At 31.3% G+C, this 26,181-nt stretch overlaps 1 protein-coding gene across 4 annotated transcripts; it reads left to right on the top strand.

Annotated features, from left to right (window-relative positions):
* The first annotated feature begins 3,395 nt into the window (after nucleotides 1–3,395).
* Nucleotides 3,396–19,290, top strand: LOC134708367 (uncharacterized). Of its 4 annotated transcripts, none has more exons than XR_010105831.1 (10): nucleotides 3,396–3,491; nucleotides 10,021–10,108; nucleotides 10,849–10,998; nucleotides 11,548–11,709; nucleotides 12,540–12,708; nucleotides 15,713–15,892; nucleotides 16,551–16,696; nucleotides 17,151–17,371; nucleotides 17,962–18,013; nucleotides 18,496–19,290. XR_010105831.1 is itself a non-coding variant. In XM_063568843.1 (10 exons), the coding sequence occupies exons 6-10, from the start codon at nucleotides 15,860–15,862 to the stop codon at nucleotides 18,517–18,519; spliced, it is 411 nt and encodes a 136-aa protein (XP_063424913.1). In that variant the 5' UTR covers nucleotides 3,397–3,491; nucleotides 10,021–10,108; nucleotides 10,849–10,998; nucleotides 11,548–11,709; nucleotides 12,540–12,643; nucleotides 15,713–15,859; the 3' UTR covers nucleotides 18,520–19,290. The 4 variants fall into 4 exon arrangements, 3 of the variants coding, with proteins under 3 accessions (XP_063424913.1, XP_063424914.1, XP_063424915.1); XM_063568843.1 differs by having other exon boundaries at nucleotides 3,397–3,491; nucleotides 12,540–12,643; nucleotides 17,151–17,306; XM_063568844.1 differs by having other exon boundaries at nucleotides 3,397–3,491; nucleotides 11,548–11,746; nucleotides 12,540–12,643; nucleotides 17,151–17,306.
* Nucleotides 19,291–26,181: the final 6,891 nt, after the last annotated feature.

Genomic DNA, 26,181 nt, shown 5'->3' with positions numbered 1-26,181 from the left:
AAAAAAGTATAGGTAAATTATTGGTTGTGTAGATGATTCAAATGAAATAGACACTTAAGTGTTTAAAAATCTGTCGTCAGATGAATCTGAAATTTAAGGCCAAAATCGGTCATTACCAGACCTACTCCTTTATTAAAGTCAGAAACAGAACCTGAAAATATTGACAATGAATAAAATTTTAATTTCAGCAATATTCAACAGCTTTTAAAACAATTCATTATGCTATTGATAGTTAAGTTCCTCGGATTAGTTAGCATTAAAGATGTTATCTCTACCGTTACACCAAAGACATTGTCATGTAACTCGAGTTCGTTTCTTTCTTGGTTACTTACCCAGTTTTGTCAATTAAGCATAACTATTTAAAACAACTGTCATACAAGTAGGTGGTTTAGCTAGCTGTAAAACAAGGTTTTCCAAACAATTTTCCTCAGAAAATCCCGGTACCATGTCAGAAAAATATGACAGGTGTTTTCAATTAGTTCATCTAGCTGCTAAAGTCCAATTTCAATTTTGTCAGTTTTTATGAACATGCCTCTTTTTAAATTTATCTTAGAGTACGTATACATTTTTTTTTTTATTAAATTTTTCATTAAGAGGCTGTCCAGGTAAATATCAGGCAAATCCTATGATATGGTTGGCTCAACATAATTTTTTTCCCCACTAAATTTGTGGTTCCAATGCAATGTTTATCTTATACAAAGGATATGTATGTCAAAGATATTTTTGAATCAAACGTGGATGGCTCAGAAAATGATTTAAAAGTTCACTAACAATGCAACACAATTTTTTGAATAAATTTTCAGTGCTTTCTATGTATTTGTTTCTGTTTATTTGTTGCAGTTAATAAAAAAAAATCTAACTTTGAGAAAGAACGAATTTGTGATATGAAATAGATGAAAAAACTTTGTAAACAAAATATGTCATGTGCCATCCACTGCCTGGTTTTTCCATGGACACCCTCTTAATTTTATGTGAACTTGTTCATTCCAGATCATTCTAGGCAAATGACATATGTCATAGATTACCTGCATGTTTTAATTAATCTGGCTTGCTCAAATGGAGTTCGGTATTTTTTATTATACGTTTCATTTATAATAATTATGTGAACGTCTTATTGGGGACTTTTATAGCTGAATATGCGGTATGGGTTTTTCTCATTGTAGAAGGCCGTACGGTGACCTATAGTTGTTAATGTCTGTGTCATTTTGGTCTCTTATGGACAGTTATTTCATTGGCATCATGCCACATCTTAATTTTTACTTGTTCGTTTCAGATCGTTCTTTGCCAATGGTGTATGCCATGTTGGTTAAAGCTTCTGTTACCTGAATGTTTTACTAGATCCGGCTTGCTCAAGTGGACGGAAGAGGTCCTTGTCTTGCTATTTGCATCCTTCTTTTTTCAGGTGCTATGTTTTTTCTCTCTATATACCAACCTAATACCACTAGTTTAATTGCATGCACACTAGGCTAAAATAAATCCGAGTTAGATGATTGTCGACATATTCGTTATCACGTTTGTTCAGTTTATGTGATTCCTTTTTTTTTTTAATTTGGTTTGTCATTTTTATTTATTTATGAGATTTTAACATCTGTAAAGTATTGCTGCCTGAATTTAAGATTAATGACATTAATTATGTATCAGCTAATTCATTGATTTAATCAATCGTCAAAGGTATGAAATGAAGACGAATAATTTCATCGCATATAAAGTTTTATTAGGGTAGATAGGGTGTCTTCCTCAATCATGGATTTCAAAAAATACTAGAAAACATCGGTCTATATATTTGATAGAATTTGCAAATTTTGAGAGTTATATGGTGTAAAAATTTTCATTTCAATGCAGAAAATGAGATATTTTATCATATTTATGGTTGTATTTTACCAAAAAAAAGAAAATTTTGTTTTATTCAATTTTTCAAACTTTGCCACATAAGGGGAGGCAACTCAAATGTAAGGGCAGATAATTCAGATAAAGGTACTTTTACAATCGAATGTGTTAGGAAGTTCACTATTCTATTATGTAGCAAAAAAACGAGTCCGGTGACCTCATTTTTTCTTTTTCTTATCTGAAAACATACTATTGAAGCTATCTACTCATATTTATCTAAAAATTCTATTGTTCAGTTTTCGTTTTATGGCAGAAATTGGGTTTTCCATGCATAATCTTTACATAATCTGTTCATTTTGTACAACCTGTAGCATGACAATAAGCCCCAAGACCCATTCTTTTTATTTTATCATTTTTTAAAAGCATGATATAAACTACATTTTGGCAAATTATTAAAATTAAAAAATTCTATGGATTATAATTTGGACACTCAATCTACCTTAAATTATAACTAGGAACAGTGTGTTGAAATAATCATGTTCATTGTATCTGTATTCGAGAGCCACCATTAGAAACAATTGTTGTTTATCTTCACCTTCACTATGTTATCTAAAAAGTTACTCTTAGGAGATACTTATTATGATAATAATTTAGTTCTATTACATTAAGGATTCAAGGCGATAAAGATGTGAAACTTAATAAAAATGTCAACGATAACAAAATACCAAAAACATAATACAATTATCACTTATCAAATTGTTTGACAATGGTATACGATGACTAAACAATGACTTATACAAAATGTGTAAAACAATGACTGTTTCGGTCTAACTTTTGATATAGATACTGATACCAGATTATGAAAGATTATTTTTATACTGTGTGTTATCAAATAATATCCATTTATTAGTACTCTAACTTCAAAACTATTTGCATAAATTTATATTCGATAGTGTGTCTTATTTCCACTGGACATGGCGGCTGCAGAGTACCGCAATGCCAAACAGACGTAAACGGTTTGCACACTAGTTTGCACAGACAGAGGGTTTAGGATGTTGCAGATAACAATATTATTATAACAAAATTTATCCTGTTAACGAATGCGAACTTGTTCATATTCAATGCACAAGCTACTCATTATCAATTTAATCATATGTGTAATAGTAAAGTTTGATAAACAGAAATTAAAATTACAACATCGAAAAATGCGGACAAAACACTACACAGAAAATCATATGCTTCAGCAAATGAGAAAACATCGAACGTATCGACCTTATTGTACTTTAAGTGACTGCAATGGAAAATTAGTTTCATCCTGTTTACTACAAAATGATGTTAGTACTGATAAAAGCTATATTATAATATCGAACAACATCAATGAAATGATTTTAAAGAATAAGGTTGATTTGAATGATCAATACATTTCCCAGGATGTTTTTTTTATTTATTAACGAGCTCTATACGTGAGGGTGTTCATGTTCCAAAACGTTGGAACCAATCAGATTATTATCTACTTTATAAGCGTTGGTTTGATTCGTTGGGGGTGTGTCTTATAAATGTATGACGAGAAGCCTCTGTATGAAGCATTGATCTCCTATGTGAAGGCATAGAAAGTGTACTATGGCGACCCGATGGCGGTAACAGAGAACAACAAAAACTATTTTGTAGGTTAATGCATGTAATACAACCTATCTGTCTGGTATTGGTAATACTTCTCTTTACACATTCATGTAAAACACACTCTTTTTTGTCAAATAACACTTGAAATTAAATGAAGTTGCGGTGCATCGAAGGATCCAGCCTCCGGTGGACCGACTCCTGTCGTCCTGGTCGAAAATCGTCAAATCATTTTGATGGCTACCGAAAGAATATTCTTGTCATTATCTGTTTCACTAATAATATCTTAGAAATTAGGTGACTAACATGATGTCATTATACTCCTTCAAATGTCTTCAAATTTAAGGTTCATCATAACAAACGGACAAACATGGCTTTATTTACATGCCAAAAAATACTCTGAGTACAGACTATGTGGAACTAAATTTAATGAAATATTATGGGGGAGGGGTATCCAACCAGGTATCGGGATTGTTCGCCCTGATTACATGTTCGCCCTAGGTACATTCACACTGAGTTTCTTCGCCCTGATACAGGGATCTCCATCAATGTCCATGGATGAAAATTGAACGATGGAGGAACTTTCACAATCATAAACCGTATCTACGCCGTACAGTGTAGCGCGATCGAAATTATTTCATCCCTCCACATAAGGATAGGTGAACATGCTAATTCATTGCTTATTTAAATTATATTTATTTGAATTTTCATTATAAATACTAGATATAGAAGTACATGTATATATATTTTCAATAATTGCCGTTTGTAACCCTTCAAATGCCAAGCCCTCATGCCCCTCACTTTACCTTAGTCGAGAATGACCAATATCTATCATGAAGGTCTCCATGTAGTTTTCTTGCTATTTTTGGTTATTGTTAAAAATCATGTGGAGCTTATTTTTCACGAACACTGTCAAATTCAGAAGTCATGAACCCATTACCGGTATGGCTGGTTTGCAGCAACGACAAAACGAGAAGTACAGGTAAAAAGGCCAGGTTATGTAAAAGGTTTAAAAGATTTGTTAAGCAAACATTGTCAAATGAATAGGTTTTTAATGACTTTATCTAGCAAATCCATGCTATGCAACATGCATCTTGCGAGTCTGAATAGAAACCGGAAACGCAGATGTTTCAATTTGATTGTAAATTCCGAATTACGATACGATATTTCTTTACAGAAAATATTAAAAGTTTTTATTACTTTTTAACTTTTAAAGTAATTCTATATTTTTGTTACAATACAGCAGTACTGGAGTTATTTGTGATGAACTAATAATTACTGTTTTACTTCTTATTTTGTACTTCTTAAAAAGGGGGATGCTGATAGCGTAACTTAGTCAAAATAAAAGCATGTGATAGTCCATTTGTTCGCCCTATTTTCATGTATGATATGTATATGATACATTAATGAACGAGATATATATATTTTATATATGTTAAAATTTATGTATATCCATTAAAATTAAATACAGAATACTTGCCAATTTATATAAATTAAATAAAATTCTTGGCTGCATTGTTACACTTTAATTTATAATTAAATTCTGAGAAACCTATTTCCTAGTAAGGTAATTACATACGGATACAAACTTAGTCATCAATGAATTGTCATGTCATGGTTTCTTTTATACACATTACACATGTCACCAAGGCCCTATACATACAATGTATGTTATTAACACATCATGGACCATAATAAAACAGAAGACCTATGTAGCTATTATCAACACATCATGGGCTCAAACTACAATGAAACAGAAGACCATGGATCAATTAGACACCCCATGATCTCTTTTATACATATAACCCATGAGACCATGGACTTATAATTAACACATCTATTAACACATGAGACCGTAGACATAATTCATGTTATTAACACATCATGGACTCTTATACCACAATAAAGATAGACCCTGGATCAATTAGACTCAAAAACATGCCATGGTCTCATTTTATGCATATTACACATGAGACCAAGGACCTATTCATGTACATGCTATATATCTGTCATAAGCATATCATTTAAACCACATATAAACATAAGATCCTGGACCAAACAAAACTGTAAATGGCATGACATGGTCTCATTAATGCATATTACACGTGAGACCATGGACCTAAACATATCTTGGACTTTTAAACCACAAAGAAACATGAGACTAAGGACCAAATAGACAGTAAATAACATGCTATGGTCTCATTAATACATATTACACATGAGACCATGGACCTATAAATCTGTAAATAACACTTCATAGACTCTTATACCACAAAGAAACAAGACCATGAACCATTAGTCTGTTTTCCAATTCCTGTAAGGAGAGACTACTTTTTTGGTTGCCTCCCTTAGGAGGATATTAATGTTTAATGACAATGGAGATCTAGTAGAAAAAGCAAACATATCTGTGCATTTTGTGAGTAACCATTAAGTTTTTCGAATCATTTGAAAACATTTTACTTTGTGTTAAGCTAAACACTTTTGATAGCAAGTTATTTTTCAATAAAAATTTGTTAAAACGCTAATATATCACTTTCAACTTAAGCTGAGTGGTCAAATATCAGATTACGATTGACCAAGGGAAGTTATTTGTTTAAAAAGTGTGTAGTTACAGAATCAAATTGGTAATTGGTAAAGGAATTGTTTTACAGTAAAAAAATAATGATGTAAAACATGTAGTAGACTGTAGTTCTTTAAAAATAAAAAATTATATCAATTATTTGAATGATAGCTAACAATGATTCTTACGAAGGATACTATAATTATGATACATTACACTTCAATTTATGATATGTACCTGTTTGATATATAGATAAGATAAAAAAAAAAATTTATAGTGTCACATATTGATTGCCATAATGAAGTACACAATATACATATCATCACATAAAACATTCAATCAATACCCACCCATAAAATTGACTTATGAGACACTTTTAAAACTCTATATTTACACTAAATTCTTATAAAAATCTGTATTGACACTAATTTACAAATACGTTATCTGTTAAGTAAAAACAAAATAAACTTGGCGATTAAAAAGTAATGAATAAAAATAAAGTAAAATAATGTTACTAGATCTATCACAGTTAATAAAATTGCAATCCATTAAATAAAAATACTTCAGTATAAAGTTATAACTTAAAATTAAAGAAGAAAAAAATCAGGTTAACCTTAATCTTGTTTTAACACTAGTTAAAAGTGAAAAGTTTTCGATGTAAAAAGAATTTATGCAAACTCTTACAAAAATATTGCTGTATTTCTTCGCAGTTCATGCTATTAACATATTGATCATTTAAATTCATACTGTTAAAATTTTCAATATATTCAACGCATTCAAGTAAAAAGTCATATCTCAAATCTGAATATAATGGACATGTCATTAGAAATTTTTTTTCTGTTTCTATTTCATCTAGTTCACAGTATCTACAAAGTCTAGCGGAGTAGGCGGCCTGGAGTAACGCCCGGTCTCCAGGGCTAGCGGCAACGAGCCAGCGCGAAACACTGCCATGCATCGTCTCTGATATTTTGGAATGTTTATTCTGGTATAATGTTTCAACATTAACATTGTCCTTATAAAGTCGATAGGTACGAAGTTTGTTTCCATTAACTTGGTTCCCTTTATCATATAAAAGTTCATTTAGCCATTCTACATTGGCCAAGTTGATGAGTTTTTCATGGACCACTTCCATTGCATTGTTCACAGAAACGCCAATGTCCTGTACAACAATATTACTATCCACCTTGTCCACAATTTTATTCACCTCAAAGTCCAACCTTTTCTTCTTCTGGATGACCATCTCCAAATCTTACTTAGGAGACGATTCTCATCAAGTCTATAAAGTTTACATAGTAAGCGTACACACAATTTTCTTAGTTTAGTCTTGGTCGAGGTCCAGTCCATATATATATATATATACCGGTATGTTATATATGTATTCATATATATTTAACATGCTTTACATGTTATAATATCATTTTACTTTTATTCCAGTCTGAAAATAATAATACAAGCTGCATCATTTTTCTAATTCTGTAAAGATTTCAGAGATGTCAATTTCCCAAGTGTTGAAAAGAAAACTATAATGTTTTGTGTATTTAGTTCTTTAAGATTCTATTTTGACTTAAATTTAGTAACTTTACATAGTCAGTCAAGCCAATTAAAATGTTTTAGTCCTATATGTGTGAAAACTTTAATTTGTGCATATTTATTTACATATTATTTTTCATAAAATGGAAATACATGTAATAGATAAACAGTATCAATATAAAAGATCACATGAGTAGCAGATAAATCATGGTGATGTTTATAGTACATGTATATACTTTATGAGAGAGAGAAAAATCTGTTGAATTAGAGATTATATATTTAAAAAATTAAAGTTGTCTCGAGTTATCCTACATTATGCTACTTAGTACATGTAGTATATTCATAGTGTATTTTATATGGAATATTGATCACTGTTTTAATTTATTTTAAGTGCTTTCAAAATTCAAAATAACTTATTACAGGTATTTTACAGTTATTCAAATATTATTTTTATGCCCCATTTATGGGCATTATGTTTTCTGGTCTGTGCATCCGTCTGTTCGTTCTTTTGTCCATTCGTCTATCTGTCCCAGTTAGGTTCAGGTTAAAGTTTTTGGTAGAGGTAGTTTTTAATGAAGCTAAGGTCCAATCATCTTGAAACTTAGTATACATGTTCCATTTAATATGATCTTTCTAATTTTAATGCCAAGTAAGAGATTATCCCCCATTTTCACGGTCCGCTGAACATAGTAAATGATAGTGCCCAGGGGCATCCGTGTACTAGGGACACATTCTTGTTTTTAAAGCAATTGCTTTCATGCCGTCGCGTATGGCCATCTTTGTGACCCAGATCAGAGACTCCGCCCAGATCAAGCCATAGTATTTTGTTAAACAGGCTCCTGGTCTGTCATTCTTAAACACCAATGTATGTTTTCTAATGCAATACATAGCTTGAAACTTTTGAAAAACGTTAGTGGATTTAAGAAGTTTCAGCATACGTTCTTGTAGATGTATTTTTGTATTTAGGGGGACAACCGTTTGACTATCAAAAAACATAGACGTCCGAGTGAAAAAAATGCATTTTTATACATGCGATTCCGTTTTCCGTTCGTACGTTGTTTCAACAAAATATGGAATCATTTCAGTTGTTGATTTAGTATTGAAAATTTGACTGAATTATCTTTTATAATATACGGTTTTATATGTTTAATTGGTGTTTTTTTAAGAAAGAGGTCAGGTGCTCTTGTTCATTCATAAAATTGTCGTTCATTCATAAATATATCGTAAAATCAAAATCACTACACAGGTTATCAGGTTATACGTAGTGTCAAATGATTACCTGTAATCTAAAAATAGACAAAGTTAACTGACCTATTTTGTTGATTTGTTTGCGCAAATAATTTAGAGGAACGAAACCCTTGTTAAAAACACATAACAATATTTAAAGTTTGTTTTCCTTTTTTTGTCATAACTCCGTAAGATTTATCGATCACCTTACTAATGAAATGGACTCGTCCAAACGTGATAGATGCCAATTAAGTCCAGATGAAGAGATATTTACAATTTGGAATTTTCTAGTTTCATAGATTAAAAAAAGTACATCCTTTTTGGATATCATATTCAAAACTGGGTATGCATGACAAATGATAAAACCATTATCCTCGTCTTTCCAATGGACGAGTCTACTACGTTTGTTGACCCTCGACGGTCCACCGTGTTTGCAATTTTATTTCACATGTTTTCGAAATATTGAAGATCATTTTCACAATGTTTCCTGAAAATTGGATAAATATCAAAGCAACTTAGAGCTGTTTGTTCTTGTTCGTTTTAATGACAATTTAATGTCATGTTTGTCTGTGATGGCCCCTCTTTTCGGGATTGCACGAGAATTATAGTTATCTCGTACCGCATGAGGATGACACATATCAACTGAGCAATAATGTTTGGGACTTAGTTTTTAAGAAATGATGACAAAGTAACATTATGAAAATATTTTTAGTCAGCTGAAATATATATTTATTTTTTACATGTTTATGTCTTGTAAAATATTTTGTTTCTTTCCCGTTTTTCAACATTTGCGTCTGGAAAGTTGAAATGTTTTTACTGAAGTGTTAAATTTAAATTAATTATGAAAATTAAATCAATAAAGGAAATTATTGCCCAGTTACAAACACTACTAGGGGATAATCCATTATAATTTCTCTTGGAGTTATATGTTTCAGCACATGTATATTTGACCCCAACTTTAGCCTGGTAAACGTGTTGTCTCCTTGTGAAATATAAAACATATTAAAAATGACTTTCTGCTAAAGTCTTTAATTGATATAAAGTTAAAACCTTCTTAATTCTCACTAGACAACACTCCTGTCATGTTTAATTCTTAAATATATGTGGATGAAAAAAAAGTCCCCAAAACATAAACATGGCAGCAATTGCTTTTACAGCCTTTCAGGCTTTGATTTATAAATGTAAAAAGTGTTTTTTTCTTATATAAGTTTCTTTAGTATCACTCTTGATTACTTAAATTTAGCATATTATACTTTTAGGTGGAGAATTTCAAAGATAAACATCCAGGATATGCTATTATTTGTATGGCTGTTGTTAATAATGCCATTGTGCATGTTGTATCAACTGGTATGTATCTGTAATCATATATTTGAGACAATTTTTCTCTGATAAATTTTTATCATGCCATGTCTTAAACAAATATTACTACATGTATTATTACATTAAATGGACTTATTAACCATAGTAAAAGTAATCAACCCTGAAAAAATATTGATAGATTATTGAGAGTTTCTCTGCAAAAATCTCATTAAAAACAAACAAACATCCACTTGTTAGAAAGATCTATTTTAGAGTTAAAATATGATAAATGAAATAGACATATATATGGTCAATTTTTAAATGTAATAATTTCAGTAGACCTGTGCTATTTATAAATTCAACTTTCTTTATTTAAATTTTACATTTAAATACATTTGTACTTAAGAGTTTCTTTGCTTTTCGAGTTTTAACTTATTAAACTGAGATAGATTTAAACAGCAAATGTTGATATATTGAATAGATATATATGTTTTTCTATTTTATTCAGGTTCAGTACAGATGAAGTTTATGTTTGTTCAAAATTAGCATGTGACAAAGGCGTACACAGATATACTTTTTGGCATGCAGTTTAATGGTAAACCTACAGAATATATAAAAAAAGAAGATGTGGTATGATTGCCAATGAGACAACTATCCGCAAATAGATGCATTAATATTAATGTTTGGCGAGTTGAGTCTTTTTAGTTGAAGGGAAAACCAAGTGGCATATTGTAATTAGAGCTGTTAAACCATATTTTTATGATACTGATACAGTGCTTGTTTTTCAGAGGCAGACAAAACTCCAGATCAGGCTGCAGACAATAATATTGTATCAATACCATACTCTTCTGTGCTGGAAACTAACGTCTATGATTTGCATGTTGGCATCATGAGATCGCTGATATCCAAATCAGCTAAACCAATCACTTCTCTATCTAGTATGACGCAATTTATTTTTATGTATTTTCCTTTTTTTAATATTAATAATGTATGGTTTTCATTGTTATATCCTTGTAACTTCTAAACATTTTTAGATAGCACATTTTTAATGGTTTACCATTATAACTTGCATGACTTACTGATAGGATGTAATAACTTTCTATTTAACCTTGATAAAGGAGGATATGATGCAGCTTATTGGCTTGCCTGTTTTCATGACATTTTTTGCACTTGGTTGCAGTTTATATACATTCTAGGATTGAAAGCCTTTGGCCTAGAAAACATCAGCATAATGACCCATATCTTTTCCCTTTGGTATTTAATCCTTTGTAATGTTTTGCCTATATTTATGATATTTACATATTTCTTTTTAAGATACAGGCTCTTTGGGTTTAATTGTTCTTTCAGAATTGGTCTATTCCATGGGCATAATCTTTTGATAGACAGTGTTACAAATAATACTCATTATTTTACTCATCTTTTACACCATCAACTTTTGTAGTCACATCAATCAGTCGTAATGCAAATTGCTATTGAATATCTTTTAGTATATAAATGGTACTGAAGAAGAATGTGTAGAAACTGTCAACCATGATCCAATAGAGCCTTAGAAAATATGAGAAGGGGACAAGGAAATGCAGGAGACCGATAAAGAACAAGGGGGCATAATTTTTCAAGACAGGACAGGAGAAAGGGCAAGAACCAGAGGGGTAAACACATGTTCGATATGAAGATAATTCAATACAGGTTGTTTTTTATGTCTGTTTAGGTTAAGGAACTTTTATTTTTTCACAAATAATTAAAGTTATTCATTGTATATATTTAAAAGAGACCAAATGATATAGTAGTTAACAACTATAGTTCACTTTTCTATATCCAACAATGAGCAACACCCATACCCTTATCCAGCCATGAAAGTCCCTGAAATGACAAATGATAAACATAAAATTCCTGTACAAAACAATATACAAATATGATATCAGAAGACAACCAATGAATTACACTGGATTTGTCCTTTTTTTCTGTTGTACTAATAGGAGAAATAGAGGTAATATCGAAATAAAAAAAGAACTTAATTACATAAATCTCTTAAATTTTTAAATTATTTGGTTTGTGTACAGCTTATTTGAAAACAATAATAAAAAATATAGGTCACCGATGAGTTAAAAAAAAAATATTTCAGTTTTATTGCCAAAAAATGCATTTTTGCATCAAAGGGAGATTATTTGGAGCTTTTTCAATGAAATTGATATTTTAAGTCATCTGGGGCCTTATCAATTTATTTTTATTAAATTTTGTACCATATCATAAAGTTATAACTAATAGTGTAAAAATAAAATTTTATTTTTTCTCCTAACCAAGTACATTCGTTACATTTTTTAGCGAAACATGATCGGTTTTATTGAATATTTCAGATGAGATCATAGTTTAATAATTCAAACCCAATTTCATAGAAATTTCGTGATGACGACCCCTTGATTATCTTTAAAGTTAACCTGGTCATACTTTAATTAATTTTCTTTTTTTTGGGGGTTTACAGTTAGATGGAAGGATAGATCGTGATCTTGAAGGGAATTTGGTAATACCCTAAGATGATGTTGTGAAGCTGTTACCTCATCATATAGCCGAATGTTTATTCAGAAGGTATATATTGTATCACAATAAAGGAGTATTTCTAAACAGATTGGTTCCCTAATGTCATCTTAAATGTAAGTAGTCGGTACCAAACACCAATTTAAAATTTTGATCTGAATTGTTGTTACGCTATATGACACACGACGTGTTAAAACATACTGATTTGCTCACATACAATTTTGAATGTGGTTGACCAAAGTTCATCAAATGACAATAATAAGAAATTATAATGTATATCCTTTTCACGTATAAATTTTTGTACCCGCGAGCCTCCTGAAGTGTTAAATTTTTATCCTTTTAGAATAAGTTTATTTAATAATTGATAACTACTCAGAGCATACCTAATTGTTTAAAGCTTGGTTAACAACATGATACAGAAAATCTAATGAACTGTCAAATTATTTTTAAAGAAGTCTTTAACTGTTACAGCAACAGGAGATATTAAGTATTATTTTTGTCGAGCCTTCGACTTTAGTCGAAAAAGCGAGACTAAGCGATCCTACATTCCGTCGTCGTCGTTGTCAGCGGCGGCGTCCACAAATATTCACTCTGTGGTTAAAGTTTTTGAAATTTTAATAACTTTCTTAAACCAAACTGGATTTCTACCAAACTTGGACAGAAGCTTGTTTATGATCATAAGATAGTATCCAGAAGTAAATTTTGTGAAAATGAAATTCCATTTTTTCCGTATTTTACTTATAAATGGACTTAGTTTTTCTGCGGGAACACATTACATTCACTCTGTGGTTAAAGTTTTTTAAATTTTAATAACTTTCTTAAACTATCCTTGGTTTGTACCAAACTTGGACAGAAGCTTATTTATGATCATAAGATAGTATCCAAAAGTAAATTTTGTAAAACGATAAATCCATTTTTTCCATATTCTACTTTAAATTGACTTAGATTTTCTGCCAGCAACACATTCACTCTGTGGTTAAATTTTTAAAAATTTTGATAACTTTCTTATACTATTTTTAATTTTATTTGTACCAAACTTGGACAGAAGCTTGTTTATGATAAAAAGCTAGTATCTAGAAGGAAATTTTGTTAATATTTTGTACCTGTGTATCAGGGCTTCCAAAATTTTTCTGAGCCAGCCGGACATTTTATATCTGATCCGAATTTTAATCCCCAAGGCTAAGTCACAAAAGGCAATTATGGTAATCAGATGGCCATCCCAATGATTGACATTAGATTAAAAACGATATTAAACTTTACTTTGATATGAATTTGATGTTCTGACATAAACTGTTAAAATTGGCATTGCATCATTCAAAGTGTGCACATCAGCGTGCTCATATCTGCATTAGACTCTTTAATTGTGCATAATGACGTTGTCAAGAACTTTATTTTCGTTTCTAAAGTCACATTTTTCAAAACCGGATGTTGAATTGACAATGGTAAAACATGGACCATAAACGGATACGTAAAATCCGTGTACGTTTCATAGCACGACTGAGCAAAGAAGCTCTTTCCACGTTATTTCTTCAACAAAATACTTGAAATGAACATTAGGTACAGGTATCAATGATAGTTTTAGAATTTTGAAGAAATGTAGGATGCATAATTGAATTTCCCACCTCTGCACATGCGCACACGTGTTCTTGTTCATACAACGTAGTTCTGACGTTTTTTTCATGTAAAACCTTTTTAAATGTTTCAAGAAATCAAGTTTATAAATGAATTTATTATAAATAAATTTGATCTTTTGGACTAAATCAATTAGATACAAACCGCTGAAATGTACGAAAGTAATTGTGAATGGACAGATTAATTTATACGATGTCTGGTACTAAAATTAGTTTACCTGTCACCTGAACAGGTAGTTTTCAGCTGTCCAACAACTAATTAGCCGTGATTAAAATTAGAAAGTATTGAAGTAAGGGTTGTTTTGATAATAATTAATGAACATGTCACTTTTATGACCGGAAATGTATGGCTGTTAAAGGCAAAATGTTGGGTCAAAAAGATCGTGAATTATATTAAAATGACCGAAAAAGCCTTGAAAACTAAAAAGTATATGACCGTTTCATGCTTTTCCCAGCCGGTCTTTTATCGGACATTATACAAATGACCGGAATATATGACCGTTTTGGAAGCCCTGCTGTGTATCTGTATTTTACTTATAAATGGACTTAGTTTTTCTTCCAGTTAACATTACATCCAGTCTGCAGTTAAAGTTTTTAAAACATTTATTAGATTCATAAACTATCCTGGATTTTTACCAAACTTGGACAGAAGCTTCTTACAATCAAAAGATAGTATCAATCGGAATATTTTTATTGATTTTTTCCCTCAATTTTGTTGAGCTTGCAATTTACAGCAAAAGTAGGCTAGACACTGGGTTCCACGGAACCCTTACAAATTTTTTATTATGTTTTTGTTTTTATTACCAAATATGTGTGTTCTTTTTATATAAAAGTAGATGCACTGAAAACATTTTAAGATTGAAGGATATTTTATAAAATAAAAGAAAAGAGAAAATATACACTCAATTTTCATGGAAGAGGTAAAAAATAACATTGAATATTTTAGAATGCACAAATTGAAGTTTATTTTTAACAAAAAACACATAGAGGCTACTGTCATGGCCTTATCTTTAAGTTAAGTTCACTGTACAGAAAAAAGAAGCTGTAAATTGGCCAGTTAAAACATAAATGTTGGGTACATGCAAAAAAAAATACCATTAACACAAAACAAAATGATTGATTGATTGAAAATATTCATGCATGTTCAGGATGACATCATAAATTACAAATATATTAAAGGAAACATGTCTGAAATGTTTTTATGTCCCACCTACGATAGTAGAGGGGCATTATGTTTTCTGGTCTGTGCGTCCTTCCATCCGTCTGTCTGTTCATTTGTTCGTCTGTGCATCCATCCCTTCATCTAGTAGGCATATAATTTGAGTTGATAACATACATGTAACTGCAGATTTTAAAATATTTTTTCATAGCCTACATTAAATCATGCATTAAGATTAGAACTACATCCTTGTTTATTTTACTTTGTTTATAGTTAATATTCTTTGGAAATCGGGTAATATTAGATATGGTTTTTTTTGGTTTTTTTTAGGTATAAAGACTGTATACCACTTTCCATAGGGGAATGAACAGATTACCAGTTCACAGCAAATGAAAGTTGCATTTATAATGCAGTGTCCATTATCCTCTATAGAAATGAAGATACGGCTGTGGTACTGAAGCTGGCTGAAGTGTTGAAATGGTGGATAATATGGTATCATTTCCAAAATATGTAAGAATACAATATATATTTTTTTTATTTTTCCTTTCCCTTCAAAAGATTCATTGTTGACTCTTTTTGTGTACAAAGTAATTGCATGGAAGATAAAGGATTACAAATTTTAGATTGAGTTGTACTTTAATCAAGGTATAAAGCACCATTATTATTACTCTTTATTTAAATGAAAGAAACTTTTTTAATTGATTGTCAAAACAAAATTTAGATTGATTAGTAGGATGTTAAAAATCTGTTTGAAAACTAATTACAAACTATTTAGTTAAAAATTTAATTTAAGAATTGTTGCTCCTTCATAAATCTTATGACTGGAGACGTTATTTTGCTAAACAGTTCTCTTAAATTGTTAAATCAATATAAAGCAAGTATAAAATTCAACATTAAGACCTGTTTATTTTAAAATATTTATAATTGCAATTCACAAACCATTCATATGATCACAATCTGGTGCTTCAATCAATTTCACTATAATGTAGTATGATAAAAGAGTAGCACATAAGTATACAAATGTAAACCAAAAGGATATGCATAAAAAAATTATGTAAATCACAGGTTACCATTAAGGGGTTATCTATGCTTGGCAATGTTAATTCTTTTTTTTGCCTATAGAAAGGTATATTTATTCTTATGGTATTATTGTAATATTTCTCTTAAGATTGTAGAAGAATTCAAAGAGAAAACTGACCTGTGGGTTAAATCTACCCTGCAGCAGGTGATTGCAGCCTCAACAGCAGAGGAAGTAGAGTATGGATGCAGAAAAGAGCTGGTCTCGACTATTCAATATCCATACAGGGACCCGAAGTAAGTATAAAGTTTCTCAAAATAATTTTTATGATTTAAATGTTTAAAAATTATATTAATATGAAAATGAGGAAATGTAGTACGATTTCCAATGAGATTACGCTCCACAAAATACAAAATTACACATTTATTTAACACACATTATTTAACAACTACAGGTCCCAGTCCAATCTTCAACATTAAGTACAGTCCATATTGCATAATGGGCTATAAAAGCTCCAAAATGACAAATCTAAAACCATTCAAACAAGAAAACTTACAGCCTGATTTATGTACAAAATAATGAATAAAAAATGCACATATTTCCTTAAAGCAAATAGTTATAGTTCTGTTCTGTATATGATTACTGGTCAACTTTTTTTGATGATCAATGCATGAAATAGTAGACCAAGTATTCTGTTTTTAATTTTGCTACCTATGTATATTAACTATAGCTTTGTTATTTTTGTTTCAGCTGTTTCCCATTGTTGTTTCCCATTGTTTTCATGTCCAATACAACAGCACTGCAAAAAATACCAGCAGTACAGCAGCTGATCGTGCCACCATTAACATTCTCAGCTAGACTATCATCTTTACACTTGGTTTTGATGCCTACCAAGCCAAGACATATGTAAGATATAAAAGGTGTAGGCCTCACTTCATCCTGCAATCAGCTAACTATTGTACAAATAACAGGTACAAACATAGTCAACTCTATCTACAATGAGGTTCCAGATGTCTGCTCATTGGGACCATATGGAATCAGTATTGCGGATTGTGCGCTTTTTTGGCCTTCAGTTCTGCTGTTTTATGGACAGCAATCACAAGGTTATAACCCCAGGCTAGGTGGAATGTACCATTTGTGGACAGTTGGTTCATGATAAATGCATGGGTGTCACTGCAGCAACCTTTAGCTTGCAGGATGATTTACCATGTTGATGTGATTGCCTGCAAAAAGGAGAGTTTTAACAGAAAAGATTAAAACTACCTAGCTCTCGTTAAAAAACTCTCCCTTTATCCAGTCTAATTTACCCAAATATAAAATTTTCAATACTTAGTACTTCATTTCTATGGAAATTTTACCAAAATATTTCTAAGTACTTCATTTCTATGGAAATTTTACCAAAATATTTCTATAAGTTTTTTCTATATTTTTGATGAATGTAAGTTTATTTTTATGTACACCATTTAGAGATAAGTCTTAGACTATTGGAACAGTATTTTGCATTGTGGTAGCTTCAATTTATTTAACATTGCATACTTATAATATTTTTTTTTTATTTCAGCATTGAATACTACACAAATTTGCAGGTTAAAGACCTGGATATGGATTTCGATGTAAGTGAAAGAACAAACATATATTAAATAATGCTGACTCAGATCACTACAAATGACCAAACACTAAAATGAGAAGAAACACAAGTTATACAAATATTACGTATTTTGTTTTTGTTGTAAATAGCCAAAACATGATTTCTTCTTTGAACAGTATGCCACACTTTTTGTTTTACAGTTCTACTGGTGATGAAATATTATATTAAGGTGGTACCAAAGCCCTTGGCTAAAATTGATTTAACAGAGTTATCTCCCTGTTGTGTTATGTACCACCTTAAAAGGGCATTGTCATGGTCCACAGAGTACTGATTTCAGATGAAATTTCAATATAAGAAAATTCTGTTGACCTGTAAACTTCTAGTATCATTCATGAAGATCAAGAGGAATACATGTTGAAATGTGAAATTGGTATATAGATTGAATTATAGTGAAAAAGTTTTCAAACTGATTCAAATGATTTAACATTTTGTTCTTATTAATTTTAGGTTTATATACAAGTTCTATGTTAAAAAGAAGAAGTAAACAAGCTTATGGCTGAACTGGTTCTCACGAGACATAAACCAGCTGACCACTGTCAATCATCTCATGTTGACAACTTTATATCATTCCATGTTGATCACTGCATATCATTGTGACATCCATTTTCATTTTTTTCTTCTTCAAAAAACGTTTATCTGTAGATATTTGTTGCAAAACCTGTTGACTAAATCTATATTTAAAGTGGCAACCCATATATTTAAATTTTTTTTATGATATATAATCTCTTATATCAACTTTTTAGCTCACCTGGCCTAAAGGGCCAATTGAGCTTTTCTCATCACTTGTAGTCTGTCGTCATTAACTTTAATAAAAATCTTTCCCTCTAAAACTACTGGGCAAAATTTAACCAAACTTAGCCACAACCATCATTGGGTTATCTAGTTTCAAAAATGTGTCTGGTGACAGGGCAAACCAAACGGATGGCCGCCACTGCTAAAGATAGAACATAGGGGTAAAATGTAGATTTTAACTTGTATTTCTGAAACCAAAGCATGTAGAGCAAATCTGAAAAGGGGTAAAATTGTTTATCAGATTAAGATCTATCTGCTTAGAAATTTTCAGATGAAGCAGACAACCCTTTGTTGGGTTGCTGCCCCTGAATTAGTAATTTTAAGGAAATTTTTCCGTTTTTGGTTATTATCTTGAATATTATTATAGATAGAGATAAACTGTAAACAGCAATAATGTTCAGCAAAGTAAGATCTACAAAAAAGTCAACATGACCAAAATGGTCAATTGTCCCCTTGACAAAATTGGCCAAATTTATGAAAATTGTTAAAATTGACAATGAAGGGCAATAACTCCTTAAGGGGGTAATTGACCATTTTGATCCTATGACTTTTTTGTATTTCCCTTTATTGTCAATTTTTAACAATTTTCATCAATTTTGTCAATTATTACAAAATGAGTTAACATCTGGGACAAGTTCATTATAGATATAGTCAGCAGCAAAAATGTTCAGTAAAGTAAGATCTATAAACACATCACCAAAACACAATTTTGTCATGAATTCATCTGTGTCCTACGTTTATGATATGCACATAGACCAAGGTGAGCGACACTGGCTCTTTTAAGAGCCTCTAGTTTATTTGCAAATATTAATCCTAAAAATGATGTTCATATTTATCTCACAAAACTTTTTTTGAACTCAGTAATTGATAACATATCTTTGATATATTTTTTCATTATATTATTATTGAAAATATAATTGTTAAAACTCTTGGCTATAAAATTAAAATATTAATCCTTAATAGCTAAAAATGATGCTCTAATTTATCACAAGAAAACTTGTTTGGAACTCAAATATTGATAACATATATGACTTATGTTTTCATTATATTATAATTGAAAATATAATTGTTAAAACACTTGACTATGAAATTATGTAATTATCTTAATTCAGCATGGAAAACAAGATGTCAAATTATTACTTAACATTGTATCATTTATGTTGTTTTCTGCTATTTATTATTGTGTCATATATGTAATATATGTTTTGATTGCAATGGCATGTAAATTTATTTTTCCAAATAAACTTATTCATTCATATTCAATTATATAGATTTTAGTATATGAAAACTTCCGTTACAAGACATAGTCATGGTATATGTGCATTTAAATTGAAGCTTTAGACAAGGATGTTTGCTGTCATTGTAAGGTTGAACTTTGTCATAAGCTTAAAATGTTTTCTCTTTTTTATTCCTATGAATTGTTTATACCCTTTTAATAGATTTAGGAAGATGTGGTATAAATGCCAATGAGACCACTTTCCATCTAAATAACAATTTATAAAAGTAAACCATTATAGGTCAAGGTATGGCCTTCAACATGGATCCTTGGCTCAAAGTAAACAACCAGCTATAAAGGGCTAAAAAAATTACTGTATCTGTAACTCATTGGTGTTTAAACGGTGTATAGAGTTTATACCAATCAAATAACTCTGTCTCACTGGTGTATGAACATTTTATCTTACCCCTATAGACTACCGGTACAAGGTGACTAGGTATATTTGATATAGGTTGTTCTAAAAAATATAGGGTTAATTACCTAATGGGGAAAGTAAGGAGTTGCTTCCCTTTCAAAACAAAAAATATGCCATCACCCTTCATATATACAAAACAGTGTTGGGGTAAAATCTGAAAGGATTCCACAGACGAAGAAATAGTGGAGAAAAGGTTGTCTCATTGTTGTATGAATGTTATATTGGGTTTATACCCATCGAATATCTGTGTCTCATTGGTATATCAACCTTATATAGGCTTTATACCCAATGAATAACTGTGTCTGATTGGTAAATAGGGTTTATACCTATATAATAACTGTCTTGATGGTATGTGTGTTTTAATGTCCAGCTATCCTCTCTGGATATTGCGGACTGATATACCTATTTACAGATTTGGGTCTGTGTCATTTGGCTTTCATCATACTCTGGACTGCCATGTTGTGGCTAGTACAGATTATCAGACTGTTCTGCCAAGATGTCTGCTTGCATTGCCTCTTAGGATTCTATTCTTGCGGGCTATGTATGTGTTGGAGTGCACGGTAGGTCTGGGTCGTTGATGTCTTATTGGTGTATTAACGTTTTATATGGAACATATAAATCAAATGACCATGTCTCATTGATGAATAATCGTTTTATAGGATATACACCCATCGAAAAACTGTCTTATTGGTGTATGAAAGTTTTGTAGGGTTCAAACACATCGAATAAATGTGTATCATTGGTGAATGGACGTTGCTTAGGGTATATACCCATTGAATAACTGTCTCTTTGATGTAAGAAAGTTTTATAGGGTTTATACCCATCGAATAACAGTCTCATTGGTGTATGAACGATATATAGGGTTTATACCCATTGAAAAAATGTGTCTTATTGGTGTATGTACGTTATATAGGTTTATACCCATCGAATAACTGTGTATCATTGGTTTTTGTACGTTATATATAGGGTTTTATACCCATTGAATAAGTGTCTCATTGATGTATAAACGTTTTATAGGGTATATACCCATCGAATAAATGTGTCTCAGTGGTATATAACGTTTTACAGGGTATATATCCATCGAATAACTGTGTCTTTTAGGTGTATGAACGATATACAGGGTTTATATCCATTGAAAAAAATGTGTCTCATTGGTTTTTGTACGTTATATAGGGTTTTATACCCATTGAATAAGTGTCTCATTGATGTATAAACGTTTAATAGGGAATATACCCATCGAATAAATGTGTCTCATTGGTAAATGTACGTTATTTAGGGTATATATCCATCGAATAACTGTGTCTCATTGGTGTATGAACAATATATAGGGTTGATACCCATCGAATAAATGTGTCTCATTCATGTATGAAAGTTTTAAAGGGTTTATACACTTCGGATAACTGTTTCTTATTGGTATAAAGGGTTTATACCCATCGAATAACTGTGACTCATTGGTGTATGACCGTTATATAGGGTTAATACCCATCGAATAGATGTGTCTCATTGGTGTATGCAAGATATACAGGGTTTATACCCATTGAATAAATGTGTCTCGTTGATATATGAACAATATATATAGGTTTTATACCTATATAATAAATGTGTCTCATTGGTGTATGATCGTTATATAGGGTTTATACCCATCGAATAACTGTGTCTCATTGGTGTCTGAATGATTTATAGGGTCGATACCCATCGAATAAATGCGTCTCATTCATGGATGAAAGATTTAAAGGGTTTATTATCATCGAATAACTGTGTCTCATTGATGTATGCAAGATATACAGGGTTTATACCCATTGAATAAATGTGTCTCGTTGATATATGAACAATATATATAGGTTTTATACCTATATGATAAATGTGTCACATTGGTGTATGATCGTTATATAGGGTTTATACCCATCGAATAACTGTGTCTCATTGGTGTCTGAATGATTTATAGGGTCGATACCCATCGAATAAATGCGTCTCATTCATGGATGAAAGATTTAAAGGGTTTATTATCATCGAATAACTGTGTCTCATTGGTGTATGACCGTTATATACGGTTTATACCCATCGAATAACTGTGTCTCATTGGTGTATGACCGTTATATAGGGTTTATACCTATAGAATAGATCTGTCTCATTGGTATATGAACGATATATAGGGTTTATACCCATCGAATAACTGTGACTCATTGGTGTATGACCGTTATATAGGGTTTATACCTATAGAATAAATGTGTCTCATTGGTAAATGTACGTTATTTAGGGTTTATACCCATTGCATTACGGTGTCTCATTGATGTATAACGGGTTTTATGGATACACATCGAATAACTGGGTCTCAATGGTATTTGAACGTTATGTAGGGTTTATACCAATTGAATAACTGTATCTCATATAGCAATTAAAACGTCTGAATTCAAGTACTTTCTTGGCCATCATACACAATTTACACCTGCAAACAGCATTTTAAAAGAAAAAAAGTTGAATCAGTCATCAGTTGATTTACTTTTCATTTGATGTCTATGAAGCGCTCAAAGGGAAAACATCACCAGTAAATAGATATATATATATATGCAATATGTAAATATATCGTGTAATGCACAGAAGCAGTTTGTTTAGTACAACCATCACCAGTGTTCTTCAAATCATTTTGAATTCTGTCCCACATCTTTCGAGTCCGTTGAAAAATCTTGTGAACATACTTTTTACATGTACCTCAATAGAACTATTTATCTTCTTTTCTTCCATTTACCTATTACTTGGCATCAACCTTTGACTGCTCTGGTTTATTGTTTGTTTTAAAATATGCGAGACTGGTAAATAATATTTACTGACCAAACTACCACACCTTTTTGTCTCATACCAAATCTCATTCTTAATTGGCAACACTATTAGACAGTTATACTGCCAAAGAAACAATAAAAACGATAAGCATAAATAAAGTTTATTGGAGTATGAAATATGTATACATCAATTTATAGGCTTACAAATGTTACTGCACATCAAGAAAATTCCATACCTTGGTTCTTTTTATTGTATTTTCTTTTAAATAAAATAAGAAAACAACATTTATATAAATATGCTGTTATAAAAAAAAACTGTACTGGGCTCATCATGCCGCTAGTGTGAATAATGAAAGAGGACAATGTTATTTAACTGCCAAAAACCCAGGTGACGTCTATTTATAAATGCTTTATGAAAAATATCATCGGTACATGTTTTCTGTTTTGAACTAGTTTTCAGTGCCTTTGTCTTCCTCCTACATTGCTACTCTTTTTTCATTTGTAAGTTGTTTTCTGGGTTTTATGCCAATACAATGGGTCATACAATGTTCAACTGCTATTTAGTTGTAACATCAAAGTCAAATGTTGTCAGGTTAAGGGAAGGATTGCACGCTCACAACCACTTGAACTCCAAATCAATCTGTAATAAAATTCCAATATAGAGGGCCTGTATTCCATAGCTTGGAATTGGTTGCCATCTAAGAGTGCGCACAAAATAATATAGTGTGCGCACAATATAATAAAGTGTGCGCACAATATAATATATTGTGCGCACAACTTAAATATATTGTGCGCACAACTTAAATATATTGTGCGCACAACTTAAATATATTGTGCGCACAAAATAATATAGTGTGCGTTAAATTCTTTGACCTTACACATGATACAGGTCTTCAATGTCTCCTTTTTAAAGTGACAGAATGGAGAAATGCATAAAGTTTTCTTTTGAAATGGGGCTAGAATATATGGAAATATTCATCACTGCATTTGTATCAACTCCTGACAGGAATACTGAAGAAGTAACGTTTATTTCGTCTGACACTTGGTTTACCAACAAATGCGTTGGAAGCCTCCACTTTATATCAGAGTTTATTGGAACGGTTTGAAACAGACTTGGCAAAAGAGCGAGGAAACTATCGAACTTATGTACACTTTGATACTATAGCTTTACCTGTTTTCTTGTAACAAATATGAAAAAAGTACTGTTTGCACTTATACTCAATTCATGACTTTGATTTTGTTACCCTGTTCGTCATTACATTGTGTATATTTAAAAGTCTTTACGTCCGTTCATCCGTCCGTCTCTGTTTATTGTAAATGTTTTGGTGATAGTTTATAATGAAGTTTTAGTGTCACCAACTTCAATGTGGTTTCTAAGAAGGTATCATTGTAAAAGTGTAGAGTAAGTCAAATCCACTGAAAACTGAATACACGTACAAGTTGTTTTGTTGTTGTTGTTGTTTTTTTTTTTTTTTATCAAAGATGACTATGTTTGATCATGGTTAAGTAAGGTTCTCATCCAAAATGTACTGTTCGTTATTGAAATGTGACGGTGTGTTCAGTCTACGAAATTCACCATGAAGTTGTGATCAAATAAAGATAAACTGAACTGGGTACATATATAAAGCAGAAGATGCAATATGAGTGCCAATGAGACAGCTCTCCATCTAAGTCATAATTTATTAAAAGTTAACAATTATTGGTTATAATACGGTCTTCATCATGGAGCGTTGGCTCACACCAAACCACAAACTATACGGCCCAAAATGGCTATAACAAAACGATTAACAGATATGAGCCACACCAATAAAAGACAATCACTGAATAACAAGCTCCCGACATTGAACAGTATGCTTATTATGATTTAAATTTTTAAGCGTTGAATACAAATATTTCAGGTCAAGTTATAGTTTCATTCTGTTTAATAGTCTTTAATAGAAGAGAGGATAAGAGGTCACTTATAGTATCTATTTTTGATCGATTTCATTATAAAATTTTACAGTATGTTGTTCGTATTCATTTTGAAACTAAAATGTTACGAAACAATTTAGGAATAGCCAATGAAATTCCTCAGTGGAATATTTTGAAAATAAACGAAACAATTATGATTCATTTTTTCCAAATATGTATAGGAAGATGTGGTGTGAGTGCCAATGAGACAACACTCCATCCAAATAACAATTTAAAAAGTAAACCATGATAGGTTAAAGTACGGCCTTCAACACGGAGCCTTGGCTCACACCGAAAAACAAGCTATAAAGGGCCCCAAAATTACTAGTGTAAAACCATTCATACGGGAAAACCAACGGTCTTATCTATATAAACAAAACGAGAAACACGTATATATTACATAAACAAACGACAACTACTGTACATCAGATTCCTGACTTAGGACCAAATATGGTCCGTTTTTGGGGTATCATTTATTCCAAACTTTGTGACCCTCGATGCGATTGTCAAAGAGACAACTATATACATATACAACATATCTCATACAAATATGGGTTATATTCTTTTCATATATTTTTATGATGACTCAACCCCTAACGATAAGGACTTTGCTTGATATTCATATGATTAAAACATAATCTTTCAATCAGTTTAGTTGAGGTTTGGAGCTGGCATGTCAGTAACTGCTAGTAGTCCTGGTTATTTTATGTATCATTGTCATTTTGTTAAGGTTCATTTGTTACCTATTCTGACAACGGACACGTGCTTCTTTACTGTCGGTATTGCTGTGTGTTTTTTTTAATCTGCATTGGCAAGAGGTATAAAAGGAGGGTTGAGATCTCACAAAACATGTTTAACTCAGCCGCATTTTAGTGCCTGTCCAAGGTCAGGAGCCTCTGGCCTTTATGGATCTTGCTGGTTTT

Source organism: Mytilus trossulus, chromosome 2 (assembly GCF_036588685.1).
Source record: "Mytilus trossulus isolate FHL-02 chromosome 2, PNRI_Mtr1.1.1.hap1, whole genome shotgun sequence".
Lineage (NCBI taxonomy): Eukaryota > Metazoa > Mollusca > Bivalvia > Mytilida > Mytilidae > Mytilus > Mytilus trossulus.
The sequence above is the reverse complement of the archived record's forward strand: the minus strand, read 5'-3'. Positions and strand labels throughout refer to the sequence as shown.

Bases quoted from the DNA above. Each gene is read 5' to 3' on its own strand.
- LOC134708367 (XM_063568843.1), top strand. From the start codon at position 15,860: ATGGTGGATAATATGGTATCATTTCCAAAATAT. The intron at 16,697-17,150 runs GTAAGTATAAAG...TTTTTGTTTCAG, and splicing joins TATCCATACAGGGACCCGAA to CTGTTTCCCATTGTTGTTTC. The intron at 18,014-18,495 runs GTAAGTGAAAGA...TATTAATTTTAG, and splicing joins ACCTGGATATGGATTTCGAT to GTTTATATACAAGTTCTATG.